This window comes from Talpa europaea (genome assembly GCF_964194135.1).
Source record: "Talpa europaea genome assembly, chromosome: 15".
In the NCBI taxonomy this organism is placed as follows: Eukaryota; Metazoa; Chordata; class Mammalia; order Eulipotyphla; family Talpidae; genus Talpa; species Talpa europaea.
The window spans coordinates 1608094-1622296 of record NC_140083.1 but is presented as its reverse complement, the minus strand read 5'-3'; the positions used below and the strand labels follow the sequence as shown (position 1 = coordinate 1622296).

Sequence of the window (14203 nt, the reverse complement as noted above, 5' to 3'; positions counted from 1 at the left end):
TGCTGAGACTCAACCCCTGCACCACCAGGGAGGCCCCCGCATGTGGCACTTTCAAAAACCCAGGTCAAATCCCTCCGGGTCTGTTTCTATCTCCTGCAAAAGAAACATCCAGCACCTCCCTCTTCTGCACAGCCCTGCGAGATTGGCCACTCGCTGCCTCAAGGGCTCGAGGCGGGAGGGCCTGGTCAGGGCCGGTGAGGACGTCCACCTGGGGTCGTGCTGGGCAGCAGGAGGCCTGCAGCAGGCCGCAGCTGGGCCACGCCGCCTTAGAGTAGGGGAGGTGGTTGCAGCAGAACTGAAAATCCAGAAATACAAAGCGGCGCGCTGCAAGCGCAGAGGAAGAATAACTGATAACTTGGGCTTGGTCCAAATGTAAAATTTTGCTCTTTGCAAAACATCCAGCAAAGGAGCAGTGTCCCAGGCCCGCTTTCCCGGCCTTTTCCTGCCCTGCTCCCCTGAGGAGTCTTTGGGGTGACATTTTCCTAATGGCCCTCATGACATTTTAATGCCACAGATACCCTGCCCGTGTGGCGGCGCCTCTGTGCTCCCCTGGACAAGGAGAGGGCTCCCTGCTCCCGCAGAGCCAGCTTCACCCCAAGGCGTGATGCCGCCCCTGTTGGAAATGCATGGCCTTGGGCCTCCCGGGTGGCGCAGGGGGCTGGGTGCAGCCCCGCGGTGCGGTCCTGGCAGTAGTGATGCCCGCCAGGGAGCTACCCCCAGGGCGCGGCAGCCCTCGCCTGCTCCCCGCTGCTCCCTCAGCGGTGGGTTTCAGGCAGGCTGCCTGTTCTGCTCCCGGCTCACGCTGGTGAATCTTCTCATCCCCCCGACTCTGACCTGCACCCCACTTCTTAAAAAAAAAAATGACAATGCACGGCCTGGACTAAGAAAGGCCCCGCGCCAGACCGTGAGGAGAAACACCGCGGACTTTTTCCCTGAGAGGCGCCCTGCACGGGCCTGGAGCGACGAGCCCAGGATGGGGGGGCTCAGGCGGGGGGGGGGGGGAGGCCCCGCCCCCACCCTGTGTCCCCCCACGGCCGGGGAGCGCCCCCTCGCGGCCGGACCCTGCCTCTGCCCCGGGGCCCGGCCGCCCCGCCGGCCTCTCCCCGCGCCCCGAGGCGCTCCCCCCCGCCCCGCAGGCTCCCCGCCCCCCTCCTGTTGCAGGGCAGCCCCGATATAAAACGGGTGGCCCGGCTGGGTCCTCACCCGCGCCCAAGAGGACACCCCAGAGGTTCGCGCGGCAGGGCCGGGGGGCGCCTGGGCGCTGAGGGGGAGACGCGGCCTCACCGCCCGCCCCCCGCGGGAGCCCGGGGCCTCTGAGGCTGGCCGCGCCCCGCGAGCCTACAGGGGAGCCCACAGGGGACCCCACGGCCCGCGTGTCCGGGTTTACCCCAGACCCGGCCGCGGACCCCGCCCGCCCTCAGCCCCGGCACCGTCCCTCTGCCGGTGGCGGGCTTCGGGGCTCGGGGCTCGGCTCCGTGTCCGCGGGCTCTGGTGGGGCGGGGCGCGCAGGAGGCGCCGGGCGGCCGCTCCCCAGCTGCTCCCCTCCCGCCTCCCGCCGCCGTTTCCATGGTGATGGGCTGTGTCTGGATGTCGGGGCGCGGTCTCAGATGGAGTTGTTCTCCCGGCTCCAGAGTGAGGGTCCCCCCCCCCCCGCTCTCCCGGCCGGCTGGCGCCCCGCTCGCGTCCCTCCCCGCCGACCTGTCTTGGGGCGCCGCGCCGGGCCCCGCGCGGGGCTCGAGACTCCCGCGCCCCGCGGGAGAGAGGGGGCGTCCCCGCTCCCGACCCCAGCCCGCGCGGGGCCCGCCCCCCAGGGGCTCCGGCAGCCACCCGGGTAAAGGCGGCCGCGGCAGAGACGAGCCCCCCCAGAACCCCCCGACGCCCCACCCCGGCGGGCCGGTCGCTCTCCTGGTTTCCGCGGACCTCGGGCAAGTCCCGGGGGCGCCGCCAGGGGGCGCCCGACACCAGCGCGGGCCCCAGTCAGGGCCCGGCTCGGGGCCTCCCGCGCACCCCTCCAGCCCCGCTGCCGCCCCCGTCGCCCCTCATCCTCCTCACCCCAGCTGCGGTGCCGCCGCCTCCGGGGAGCCCCCACCCCGTTACAGGGGGATGCACAGCGGCCGTGGGGGCCCCCCCGTGGTTCCTGGGGTGGATCTTTGGGGGGCCAGGGCGAGCCACCGTCAATCAGGCCAAGGCCCAGAGTCCCGGCGCCCAGTGACTGGCCAGTGGGGGTCCCACCCCGTCCCCTCCACTACTTCCCTCCCCCAAGGCCCCCGAAACACCCCCACTGTAGCAGCCTGCACAGGGGCCTGGCTCGCGTCCCGGCAGGAGAATTAGGGGAAATCCCCACCGCTGGTACCCCATTTTCTGCCCTGCAAAGTGGGGGTGATGCCGACCTCCTCTGAGCTACTGCTGTCCCCTGGGGCCTGCTCTGTTCAGGGTTCAGGCTGAGGGACCTGGGGGCGATGGGTCTATCCTCAGCCCCCTGGCCCGGGGCTGGGCAGGAAGGCCCCGCTGAGCCGCCCGAGACAGAGATTCATGTCTAACCCGGCTTCATTCCAGAGATGGACAAACCGGTTTGCCCTGAGACGCCTCACCTCCCTCCGAGGCAGGGGTCACTGCCGCCCACTCCCGCCTCACCCTCTTCTGCCCTGTGGCCTGGACCCTGAGGCTCCAGCAGTTTCCCCGGGACCTGGCGGTCTGAGTACCTCTGCCCCCTGTGCCCAGCGCGGGACCGGGCAGCTGGGGATAGTTGTTAAGACTGGCCCCCGCCACGCCTCCTGCCCCCGTCAGGCGCCCCCGTCAGGTGCAGAAGCTGCCGCCGGCCTCCCCAACTCTCCCAAGCCCAGATGGGTGGTTAGAGAACAGGCCTGGCCCCGGGGCGGGTGTGGTTGGGAGCAGGGAGCACGCTGAGCTCTTCCCGCTGGGTGCCAGGAAGACTTCCTGCAGGAGCAGGGATCGGACTGGGCTGGGAGGAAGGGGCTGGTCCCAGGCAGCAGGCCCGGATGTGCAAGAGGGGCTTTAGGGAAGCCTTGGGGGGCTGGTGCTAGGAGTGCGGGGATGCAGAGAGGGCAGCAGAAGCCGACTGGCCGCGCCGGGTCACGGTCTGAGGGTGAGAAATGCGGGCTTTATTCTGGGGACAGTCAGGGCCCTCAGAGGGCGCGACTGAGGGTCTGCCCTTGGGAAGTGTCCGTCTGGCTCCTGGGTGGAGACACTCTGGAGGGGAGTCCCCAGCACCCGGGGAAGACCGCAGGGGGCAGCGCATGCGGGCTGGTCCGGTGATGAGTCCTGCGCCCAGGCTCGTAGTCTGCTCCCCAGTCTGCTCCCCAGTCTGCTCCCCAGTCTGCCGTGGGCAGCAAAGCGGAGGGAGTGCGGGCGTGACGCACAGCAAAGCAAGTCAGAACCCCGAGCTTCACACGCCCCGACTCCAGGAGCAGCATCGATTAGCAAGTGGGTCCTGAGGTTCAAGGGGGGAGGAGCGGGGGCCAGGGGGGCAGCAGGTGGCATGCGGGCAGGCACAAAAATAAGTATGAAGGGCCTCCCTGGTGGCGCAAGGGGTTAAGCACCGCACTACGAAGCAAACCTCAGCCTCTGCAGCACGAGTTCTATCCCCGGCCGGCCAGGGAGAACCCACATGGCGCAGCAGACCTCTCCTGTCTCCCCGCTGCTCCCCTCAGCAGTGTGTTTCAGTGGATCTGCCTGTTCTGCTTCCCAATCTGTCTCTGGGGAATCCTCTCACTCCCCATGTCTCTGGCCTGTACCCCAGCTCTTGTATGCATACATACATCTTTCATAAATAAATAAATATGAAGGCATCCACAGGTGGAAAATAAAAGAATGGAAAGAGATAAGTCATATGAGCAGCAACCATAAAAATGCTGGGGTGGCCACAAAAAACAAAGCAGACTTGAGGTCAAGGCCTCTTCAAGGCCAGAGCGGCGGCTGTCCGCGAGGACGCGCTAGTCCTGTGCGGGCACTGTCCGAGAGCTTCGAGACACACAGAGCAAGCTGGACCCAAGGGAGACGTGGGCAAACACAGCTGGAGATAAAAGAAATCAATAAGTAAATCAATGAATCAAATCTGTACCCCCCCACTCTGCTGGGGGGCACCTGTCACCCCTATCCGCAGAGGCTGGCACAGAGCTGGGTGTGGGGAGACATAGCTCTGCCTGCACAGGTCTTCCAGGCTGGCCGGGACCACTTTGGGCCTCAGTTTCTCTCCCTGGTAACGGGGGGACTGCTGGCGTCCCCGCCGGGTGTGGCGCGTGAAGGCTCCCTGGGCGTGCGGTGCTCAGTCCCGGCGACAAGTCTGGGGACGGGACTGTGTCTGGAGGTGAGGTCTTCAAAGGGGCGACTAGGACCAGCGAGGTCGTTGCTCAGGTCCTCTAAGAGAGATGAGAGTCCAGCAGGAGGCTCGGCCGGACCCAGTCCTGCTGACGCCTAGACCTTGCCTTCTAGGGTCCAGCCTGCAGCCCGGCCAGAGTCCTTGTTCCTGCGGCCTTAGCCGGCTGGCCCCGGGGGCTGGGGGGCAGAGCAGCAAGGAGAAAAGGGCCTGGGGACTTGAGGGCACACAATAGGCACCTGGGGAGGAGACGGCTGGCCTCTAGCTGAGCGGGAGCCTCTAGCTGAGCGGGGGCTCAAGTGGGGGCCTCGATGGCCGGGAGAAGGCAGATAGAGGTGAGGCTGTGAGGAAGGCGTCTCCTACCCGCCTCCACCCCAGTCACAGGGGGCTCACCCCACCCGCCCACCTCAGGCCCAACCTAGTGACAGGGCACTTGGAGGGTCCCCCATGCCCTGGGGAGGGGCAGGGGCTGCTCGAGAGAGGAGCAGAGCCAGGCCCTTTGAGACACCTGGGCACTGGCACAGTGCCGGGCACAGAGGCGGGGCTGCCCAGCCCGCGTGTCCTGGGTGAGCTGGGTCGGCGGGTGAGCTCCCGAGGGTGGGATGCGGCTGGCCGAGCTTGTGTTTTGCTTTGTTTGGTTGTTTGAAAGTGACGGAACCCCAAAGCCTTGAAAAGCTTGGCTTCCAGAACTTTCTGCCACAGAGGACACTCACAGCCAGCATCACGGAGGTGAGGAGTGCCCCCTCTTCTTGACGGAAGCGGGCGGGGCCCAGCCTGGACTGGCCGGCCTTGGAGAAGCACCTCAGGGGCAAAACTTCCCACCCCATAAATTCCCGGGTTCCAGATTCAAAGGAGGCCTGTGAAGGGCTGGGGCTCAAATAACCTCTCACCCCCAGAACTTCCTGCCGTGTGGCCTCTGCACAGGCTCCTGGTCTGGGTCGGGACCGGAAAGACCGGCTGAGGCCGGATCTGTATAACCGGATCTGAGGTCTGCGAGGCTCAGCGCTGGGCCTGCGCCCCAACGTGTGTGTGTGTGTGTGTGTGTGTGTGTGTCTGCTTTTCGCAAAAGAAAAAAGAAAACACTGCAGTCGGCTGCCCACTGGGGGCGCTGGGGACCCAGCACGGGGCACACAGGGTCAGGGCCTCCTTGGTGGCCTGGCGGCCGGGCCCCCCTGCGCCCCTAGGGCCCATCTGCCCGTGACTCACTTGGCCGGCGCTTCACCCTCCGGAATACAAACAAAATCAGCCTCTTTGAAGTGCAGACTTGTTTATAAATCGGAGACTTTTTTCCCAGGATGTTGTTGCTAGATTATTATTTTAATGCCCCCCCCAACATTCTCTCCACCTGTGGGCTAGGCCAGGCCAGAGACGCGGCTTGTTTTCCACAGGCGGCTGCAGCTGTGGAGAGGACTGCAGCCCCTGGACCTTGACCCTCCGCGGGGCTCCAGACCGAGCCCTCAGGCCGCTGGTCAAGTCGGGGTCCTGAACCACTGGGCCAGAAAGACAGTCCGTGAAAAGAAAGCCCCGGGGGGACGCCCCGCTCCTGCCCGAGTCCCTCCTCTGGGGCATTCTGGGTTCCTGGGGGACAGGATCTGCTCACCCCCATGAGAGGCCCGCCAGCCCCCCCCATTAGACAGGGGAAACTGAGGCCCAGAGGGAGGAACAGAGCCTTTGCCATTTACATTTTCACTTTGAAAAGTTGCAGCTCCGTAGAAACATCCCAGACGCGCGGCGAGCGCCCGTGTCCCCCAAGGGCCAGCGTCAGGCCGCTTTTGCTGTGTCTCTTGCCTTCTCTTTCTCCCCGTGGGGTGTGGCGTGTGTGGTATGTGTGTGACATGGTGTGTGTGACATGGTGTGTGTGACTTGGTGTGTGTGACATGGTGTGTGTGACTTGGTGTGTGTGTGACTTGGTGTGTGTGACATGGCATGTGTGTGACGTGGCATGCGTGACATGGTGCATGTGACATGGCGTGTGTGACATGATGTGTGTGTCAGTTTGCAGAAGCTCCTTGACCTGGCTGTGGCCATTTCTTTTGACCGGGTGACTCTGGAGGGGACCACACAAGTGACCGCGTCCTCCTGGGGCGCCTCACAAAGCGTCCGCCTGACCGCGGTTCCCCAGTGGCCGGGTGCGTGAGTCCCTCACTGTCCCGTGTGGAATCTCCCGCCCGGGCCAGCGCCTCTGGGCAGCAGGGCCGTGGGCTCCTAGCACTGGCCTCATGTCGAGGCCCCTCTGGCTTCCCTGCCCGCCCGGCGCGGCCACCGTGGTGAGCTCCTCGCAGCTGGTGCCCACTCCAGGCCCTTCCCGGACCCGGCTGTCTCCTCGTGACAATACCGGCCTTAACCCCACACACCAGCGTGCTTCTCCCTCCTCGTCCAGATCCTTCGCTGTGTGTGGGGACCCGGGCGCCTCACCGGCCCCGGGAACCCCACCCTTGCTCCCGCAGGTGCGGCCTCTCCCTGGCGCCTGGTGAGGAGGGCCCGGAGCACTCTGCCCCTCACTGCCCGCGGCAGGCACCAAGTCTCTGCTCCTGGTCGTGACATCAGGCCAGAGTCCCCCCCAGTTCCCGGGGTGGAAGGAACAGCAGCCCCACAGCCGGGCCCCAGGAAGGAGCCTTAAAACCCTGTTCCGGCTCCTTGGAAATGGCGCGGGGCTGGGCACGGACGCGTGTGTGCACAAAGCTCCGCGGTTCTGGGGCAGCAGCCTCGGGAGACCCGGGCACCTGGGCCCTGCCCTCGTGCTCCCAGCCGTTCCCGGCCCTGGCAGCTGGTCGGGAGCCCACGGGTGCTCCTAGGAGGAGCGGCGGGTCTGCAGTGTGGACACTGCGCGGGGGCTCGCCCGCCGCCCCAGGCCTCACCGAGGTGAGGGAGGCCGTGGAATCACCACAGGCCTTGCCACACAGCAGGTGCTCTGGTGAGGGCTCAGTGAGGTCTGGGGGGGGGGGGCGTTGCCTGCCAGGCAGCGCCCCGGGACTGGGGTGAGGCGGGGTGGAGGCAAATAGCCAGCCCCGAGGCCGCGGATTGGCCAGCAGGCCGGGGGCGGGGCGCACCCGGCCCGGGGTGGCAGGTAGAGGGCGGCAGGGACACCCCACTAGCGTTCCTGCTGCCGCGGGCGATGCCTCTGCTCTGGGCTCTCCTGGCCCTGGGCTGCCTGCGGCTTGGCTCGGGTAAGGGGGGACGAGAGGAGCCAGCCCGGCAAACAGGCAGCTCTGTCCTGGGGCGCTTCCTGCCGCCCCCTCCAGGGAGGCCCCAGGCGCAAGATGGAAAGTGGCGCTGGGAGCGGACCAGGCCCGGGGCGGTGCCGAACACCCAGACAGTGACAGCAGCGGGGGCGCCCATGGTGCAGGGGGCGCGCAGCCCTGAGATGGGGGACACGGGAGAGGGTGGGGGTGGGGGTGGAGGGGGGGCGGCAGTCATGGCCTTGGCCTGGCCTGGCCGTGACGCCTGGACTCCGGGAGCAGGAGGGCCAGTCCGGGCAGAGGAGCAGTTTGGGCATTTCAGGGTGTGTGTGGCTGAGGGGTGCCCAAGGTGAGGCTGGAGAGCCAAGCAAGGGGGTGCAGCTCCTGCAGTGAGCTGGAGGGCAGTGGGGAGGGGCTTAGCGGGGTCCAGGGTCAGGGATGGGCTGGAGAACAGTGGGGGGATCCAGGGAGCGAGTGGAAGTGGAGAGGATGCGGCTCCCAGACTGGGCTGAGGGGGAGGCTTAGGAGGCGCGATGGGGTTCTTGGTGACCGAACGTCTGAGGGGACAGAGAAGGTAACGGTTCCCCTGGATTTTGGGGTTTTTGGTCAGCATGATGGGGGAGCCCTTGTCAGACAAGTTCCTGAGGTGCCTGTGGGGAGGGAAGCCCCAAGCCCGGCACACCAGGTGCCCCGAAACTGCAAGCAGATGTGAGCGGGGCCTGGGGGGGGCAGAGGGTGCCCACGAGCGCGGTGGCTCTGATGGGCGAGCTCCCGGCCTGGCTGCCTCCTCCAGGTGTGAGCCTCCAGCCCCAGCTGGCTGGGGTGACCTTGGCCCCCAACAACCCCACGCTCACCACCGTGGCCTTGGAAAAGCCCCTGTGCGTGTTCGACAGCTCGGAGGCTCTCCGCGGCGCCCACGAGGTCCACCTCTACGTCCTGGTCGCCTCGGGTAAGGGGCCTGCTTCGCCGGCTGCTCGAGGGGGCTGGGACCTGTCCTGGGGGGAGGCAGAGGGGGACGGAGGGCGGCTCCATCCCTGTTGTGAGGCTACCCCATGCCACTCCCTGCACCTCTGGGGTCTGCTCTGCGCCAGCTATGGGCTGGGTGCAGCGGTCACCTGGGGCTATGCCTGGAGCGATGGCCACGCTGAGACCCGCCGTCCTGCCGCGGCTTTGCACACCTTAGAACCATGTCTGCAGCCTCCTGGGCGCTGGGCTGGGCCCCGCGGGGAGCAGGGAATCCAGGGTCAGCGCCCCCGGCGCGGGGTAGGAAACCAGGCCTCTCTGGTCCTGGCGCCCAGGTCCTGGCCGAGGCCCCCAGCTGGCTCAAGGCTGCCAGGCACTGGACCTGCAGGCTCGGCCCCTCCCCAGCTGCGGGGAGCACCTGGCTTGTTAGAGGAGCCGGCTCCAGCCTTTCACCCTTCTTGGGACATGCCCTGCCGGGTCCCCGGGGGTGTCATTTTATTCTCTCGGCACACACTGGCCAGCTCTGGGGCGTTTTCCTTCCATTTTACTGACCAGGGAGGTAAAGTGAGTCATCCAGGCTCACCGGCGAGTAAGGAGGAGCCCAAGGCCCCGGCGCGGACCGCCCGTCTGCCCCCAGTGTGTGCGCCCGTGCGGCTGCGCGCGTCAGGGTCTAGCAAGGGGAGGACAGGAGTCTTGAGGAGGATGCAGGGCCCTGCAAGGTGAAGTGGCGAGAGCAGGCCCAGAGCAGGGGGGATGCTCCTTGTCAGTGTCCTCCAAGGCTCGGGGAGCCCGGAGGCTGGGCCTGTGACCCCAGGGCCCGGCACGGGGCTGGTGCAGATGCAAAGGGACGTTTGGTGACTGAGGGACTGAGCAGACGCGCCTCTCCAGCCCTCTCCAGGAATGCATCTGTGCAGGACAGCACCCAGGCCCCGCTCAGCTCTACCTTCCAGCAAACAGAGGGCGGGAGGACAGGCCCCTACAAGGCCTTGGCCTTTGACCTGACCCCCTGCAGTGACCTGCCCAGCCTGGATGCGGTCGGGGAGGTGTCCCGGGCCTCTGAGATCCTGAACGCATACCTCGTCAGGGTCGGGGCTGACGGGTCCTGCCTGTCTGACCCCAACTTCCAGGGCCTTTGCAACCCGCCCCTGTCGGCGGCCACGGAGTACAGGTGGGTGTGCAGGTGTGCAGGCCACGCCAGGAGGCGGCCGCTGGGCCCGAGACCCGGCTGGGGGAGGGGAGGGACCACATTGAGGGTGCCAGGGCGCCCGGTCCGTGCTGGGCTTCCCGCCGCGCGACCGACCGTACCAGGGCTCCGCCCAGAGGCCTCGGCTCAATGCGTGGCCATCTTGAAGTCCTCCGTTTGGCAAGGGCCGGGGTCACCTTGCGCTGGGCCGCGTCGGCGACACCTCCAGCTGGAAGGGCAGGGGGCTGTGGTCCCGTGAGGGAGGGCCCTTGGGAGTGGATTTTTCCCCATTTAATTTTTTAAGTCCCTTCTGTGATGCCAAAGACCCAGCTGGGAACAGCCAGGAAACCAGGGTGCCCCGAGCCTGGGGGGACACTGCCTGAGGCTGAGCTGGGGAGACACTGGGCAGGGATGTGGGACAGGCTCTGGGCCTCAGCCCACCCACCCCGCCCCCACTACCCATCCCCCGACTCCGCACCCCACCCCCATGCTCGTCCCTCCTCTGTCCCTGGGCTGGGCCCCGGGGTGGATGAAGTCACGCTCCTTCTGTCTCCTTCCAGGTTCAAGTACGTCCTTGTCAATGTGTCCACAGGTTTGGTGCAGGACCAGACCCTGTGGTCTGACCCCATCGGCACCAAGCAGCGTAAGTGGTGGGGCGGGTGCGAGGGGGGCACCCTCCAGGGAAGAGTCTCCCCAGACACAGGGCATTGGGGTGAGGAGGAAAATGCGTGTTAAAAGAATTTAACCTCAAGTCTGACCCACCCCACCCCGACGCCCCCCACCTGCACCCCGGGCCCCTGGGTGCAGGGATGGGGGGGGGCAGGGGCAGCGTGCTGGGGTCCAGGCAGCCAGCACTTTCCAGCCGTTTCCCTGCCTTTGTCCCAAAGGAGTGTCTCCTGACCCAGCAGAGGGGGTGGCCTCGGGGCGGGGGTGGGGTGGGGTGGTGGGCAGCTCTCTCCACCGGGGGTCATTTTCCTAAAGTCTGGGGCGGCCAGGCCAGGCTGCCGCCTCGGGCCCCCGCAAGTCCTCAACCCAGCGCTGAGCCTTAGGGGCCACGTGACCCCTGTGTTGCTCCCCTCCCCCCACACCTCGCCCTCTAGGTGGGATTCCCTGGTACCCCACGGGCCAGCAGGGAGCCAGGGGTTTGCCCTGCAGAGCTTCCTGGCCCCAAGGTGACCTCATGAGGCCTGCAGGGGCTCGAAGGGTTGCCCCAGTTCACGTGGTTAGTGAGCGGCGTGGCCCTGGGCGTGGGGGGGACTCCCTCTCACCTCACCCCCCCACCATGCGTGTGGCCCCCTGCCCTGGGGCTGACAGTCCGTGGGACCCAGGACCCTTAGGGCCTGTCTCCTCCCCTGGAAGTGGGAGGGGGAGCCCTTGCTCTGTACCCCAGCAGGACTTCCCAGGAAGTGCTGAGCCCTGGGACAGAAAGTAGGCCCAAGTCTGGGTCCCAAGTGCTCTGGAAGAGGGGGGCTGGCTCCCCCTGAGCTGTGGGGGGCCATCCACACAAGGGGGTTCTCATGGGCTGCCTGGGACAGTGGCCTGCAGGGGACCCCTCACCAGTGCCTCACCACAGGCGCTACAAATCCTTTGCTCTCAGCTCCAAAAGGGGACAAGGCCCCGGCAAGGTGGGGGGCACCTCTGTCCACCCTTGACCCCACCTTTACCGTGACTGAGCGGGGCCGTGTGTCAGCTCCCAGCCTACGAGCAGGCCAGAGGCGGCTCGGGCAGAGGCCAGCACCTGCCGGGCGGAGTGGGGACAGGCTCGGGCACGCCAGGGAACTGACCTCTGCTGGGATGGAGATGGGCCTTGAGCTGGGCCCCCACGTCACCCCTGGGGCTCTCAGTTGCCTGCCTGGGCGGGGACCCTGTGTGTCCCCTGGAACTGCCGAGGGGTGCCTGGGGAGTGACTGGGCCTGCGCCCCCCCAGCCACCCCACACTCCGTGATCGACACGTGGCCGGGCCGGCGCAGCGGGGGCATGATCGTCATCACGTCCATCCTGGGCTCCCTGCCCTTCCTCCTGCTCGTGGCCTTTGCCGGCGCTGTCATCTCGAGCTTCGTGTGAGTACCCACCGGCTGGCGGCCGCGGGACCCCACGCCTTCCCCTGGGTGGGTCTCTCCGCCAGGGAGGCCTCCAGGGTCAGGGCAAGGTCAGGCCCAGCTGGGCGGGGGAGGGCACTGACACAGCTGCACGGCCACCAGCAGCAGCTCATCCTTCGCACCTGTTGGCTCCTCTGGAAAACGGAGACACCAGAGCGTGTCGCGGGAGGAGGCGGGAGCATGGGCGGGCCTGGGTGCAGATGAGTGTTCGCTTTTGTGGTCACTGCGTCCATCCCCTGCAGTAAAGAGCGGGAGATGGAGGCCTGAAGGGTCACACGGCAGGGCTGGGCCTAGAGCCCTGGTCTCCTGACTCCACCAAGCTCTGCCGAGGTCTGGGGGGCGGAGGGGAGAACTGGGGATCTGGAGAGCCTACCGGGGCTGCCGGGGGAGAGGACACATGTGAAACGACCCTCCAGGCCTGGAGGATGAGCCTGTGGCCTGGGAATCCAGAAGAGGCCGGCGCAGGCCTGTCCGGAGCATCGGGGAGGGCTTCCTGGAGGAAGAAACAGCCAGAGCAGTGGGGGAGCAGAGAAAGGGAGCCCCAGGGGGTGTTGAAGACCAGGGGGTGCCGTCAAGAAGCCTCCTGGAGCAGGTGAAATGCATGTGGACATCAGTCAGGGGCAGAGAGAGGGAGCTGGGGTGGGGGGCTGGGACTGTGGAAATCCCACGGCCCTTGGTGGTGCTTTAAGCAAACACACACTAGATGAGATCAGCAGCAAGACGCCTGTCCGTCTGGCCGGACCTGCAGGGGCCTGGCCCGCCCCGCTCTGGGCTGCCCCTAATCTGCCCGGACAGGGGTCCTCTTATCTGATCTCAGTCTAGATCTTTATTTCCTCCTCCTCACGCCCACACCCGCTTCGGCTGCCCCAGCTTCCCCTTCGCTCCAGACACTCCCCAGCCCTTCCTAGCGAATGCCTGGAATGCCCCTCTGCCCCTGACCATCCCAGTTTGCGCAGGTTACCCGTCCCCTCCTCCAGGAAGCCCTCCGGTGGCTCCCACCTGGACTTGTCCTTCCTGCCTGGTCCCTGCTTGCCGTCTCTCCCAGCACAACCTTAGCTCTTTGCAGACATGGGACAGCGGCCTCCAAGCCCGGCCCACAGTCACATAAATTATTCACACAGTTTCCAAAACGGGACACTTTCCTGTCCCCAGGCTCAGTCGCTGAGCGAGGGCCTAAGACCCTGTGGCAGCAGGTTCTGAGAAGCCAGGGCCTGGCCGCTGAAGCGGTCTGGGCTGGGCCGCCCTCACCCCGCTCTCTTCATCCTCTGTCAGGGACACGGGCGATGCTGGCGGGGAGATCACTCACGACTCCCGGATCACGCAGGAGGCCGGGCCCCGAGCCCTGGGGACCCCGGAGCTTTCGCTCCCACCGGCGCATCGGGGGCCGGCCCTGGACCGGGCAGAGGTGTACGCCGGCAAGCTGCAGGCCTGAGCCGGCCTCCGCCCCGGGTGGACAGACGGACCTCGCCCCACCCCCCGGCCCGGGACGCGGAGGCCGGCCCAGGGGCAGAAGCTTTAATAAAGCCGGGCCGCGAGTCGTGTTCCACAAAGATGCTCAGCGAACGAGACGATGGCTGGATGGGGGGTCCATGCCGTGTCAAGGCGTTGGGCGGCGGGGCGGGGGCTGATTTTCAGTCAAGGTGACGGCAGAGAAGGCTCGCCCCTCAGATGTCACAGCGCCTTCCAGTACTGGCCGGGCCACCGCTGCCACCGTCCTGCACCTCTCGCCCTCCCAGGCTGCCTGAGCAAAGGCTCAGCTTCAGGGCCCCCCGCGGTCCCTTCACAGCATCCCTGAGGGCCCTGCAGTGGGCGGGAGGGGCCTTCGGGACAGAGAACACCCCACGTGCTTGGGGGAGAGGGCGTGCCCAGCCCCAGCCTCTGCTAAAGTGACCCAGTGCTGTCGCGAGCACCGTTTCGGGGTGTACAAAGCCAGCCCCCCCTCCTGTCCCCGCTGGACAACACTGGCAGCGGGCACCTGCAGATGCGAGGCTGCAGGGAGGTGACTGCAGGCCGGGGGGCCTCGAGGCCACCTAAGGTGGACTGGGCAGTTGCTGGAATTCCCGCTTCGTCCATGCCTGTGTCTCCTCCCAGAACCCGCCTCCTGGGGGGCAGGGCTCCCCTCTCCTCTCGGAGACCCCCGGGGGGAGGGAGTAGTGCAGGCAGGGGCAGGCAAGGCAGCCTGACCTCGGAGTCGAGTCGACGTAGATTCAGACACTTCATGGGGCGCAGTGGCCTCTGCCTGTCCCCGAAGCCGTGTGCCCGTCGCCCCGAAGCAAACCCTGTACCTCTTAAGCAGTTACCCACCTTGCCCTTGGCACCCCAACAACCACGGCCTGCCTCGGGCTCTGGGGACGCCCCGCACCCCATGCCCAGGTCCCTGGCTGGCGTGGGCACTGTCTGGCCTGCCTGTCTTGCGTTGCCTGCTCCCCCATTTCCTGGGGGC

At 66.8% G+C, this 14203-nt stretch overlaps 1 protein-coding gene across 1 annotated transcript; it reads left to right on the top strand.

Moving 5' to 3' along the window:
- Positions 1-7451: 7451 nt before the first annotated feature.
- Positions 7452-13192, top strand: UPK3A (uroplakin 3A; the record flags this gene model as incomplete). Its single annotated transcript, XM_084254870.1, has 6 exons — positions 7452-7503; positions 8309-8464; positions 9367-9646; positions 10222-10304; positions 11589-11721; positions 13033-13192. The coding sequence occupies 6 exons, from the start codon at positions 7452-7454 to the stop codon at positions 13190-13192; spliced, it is 864 nt and encodes a 287-aa protein (XP_084110996.1).
- Between the last annotated feature and the right edge of the window lie 1011 nt (positions 13193-14203).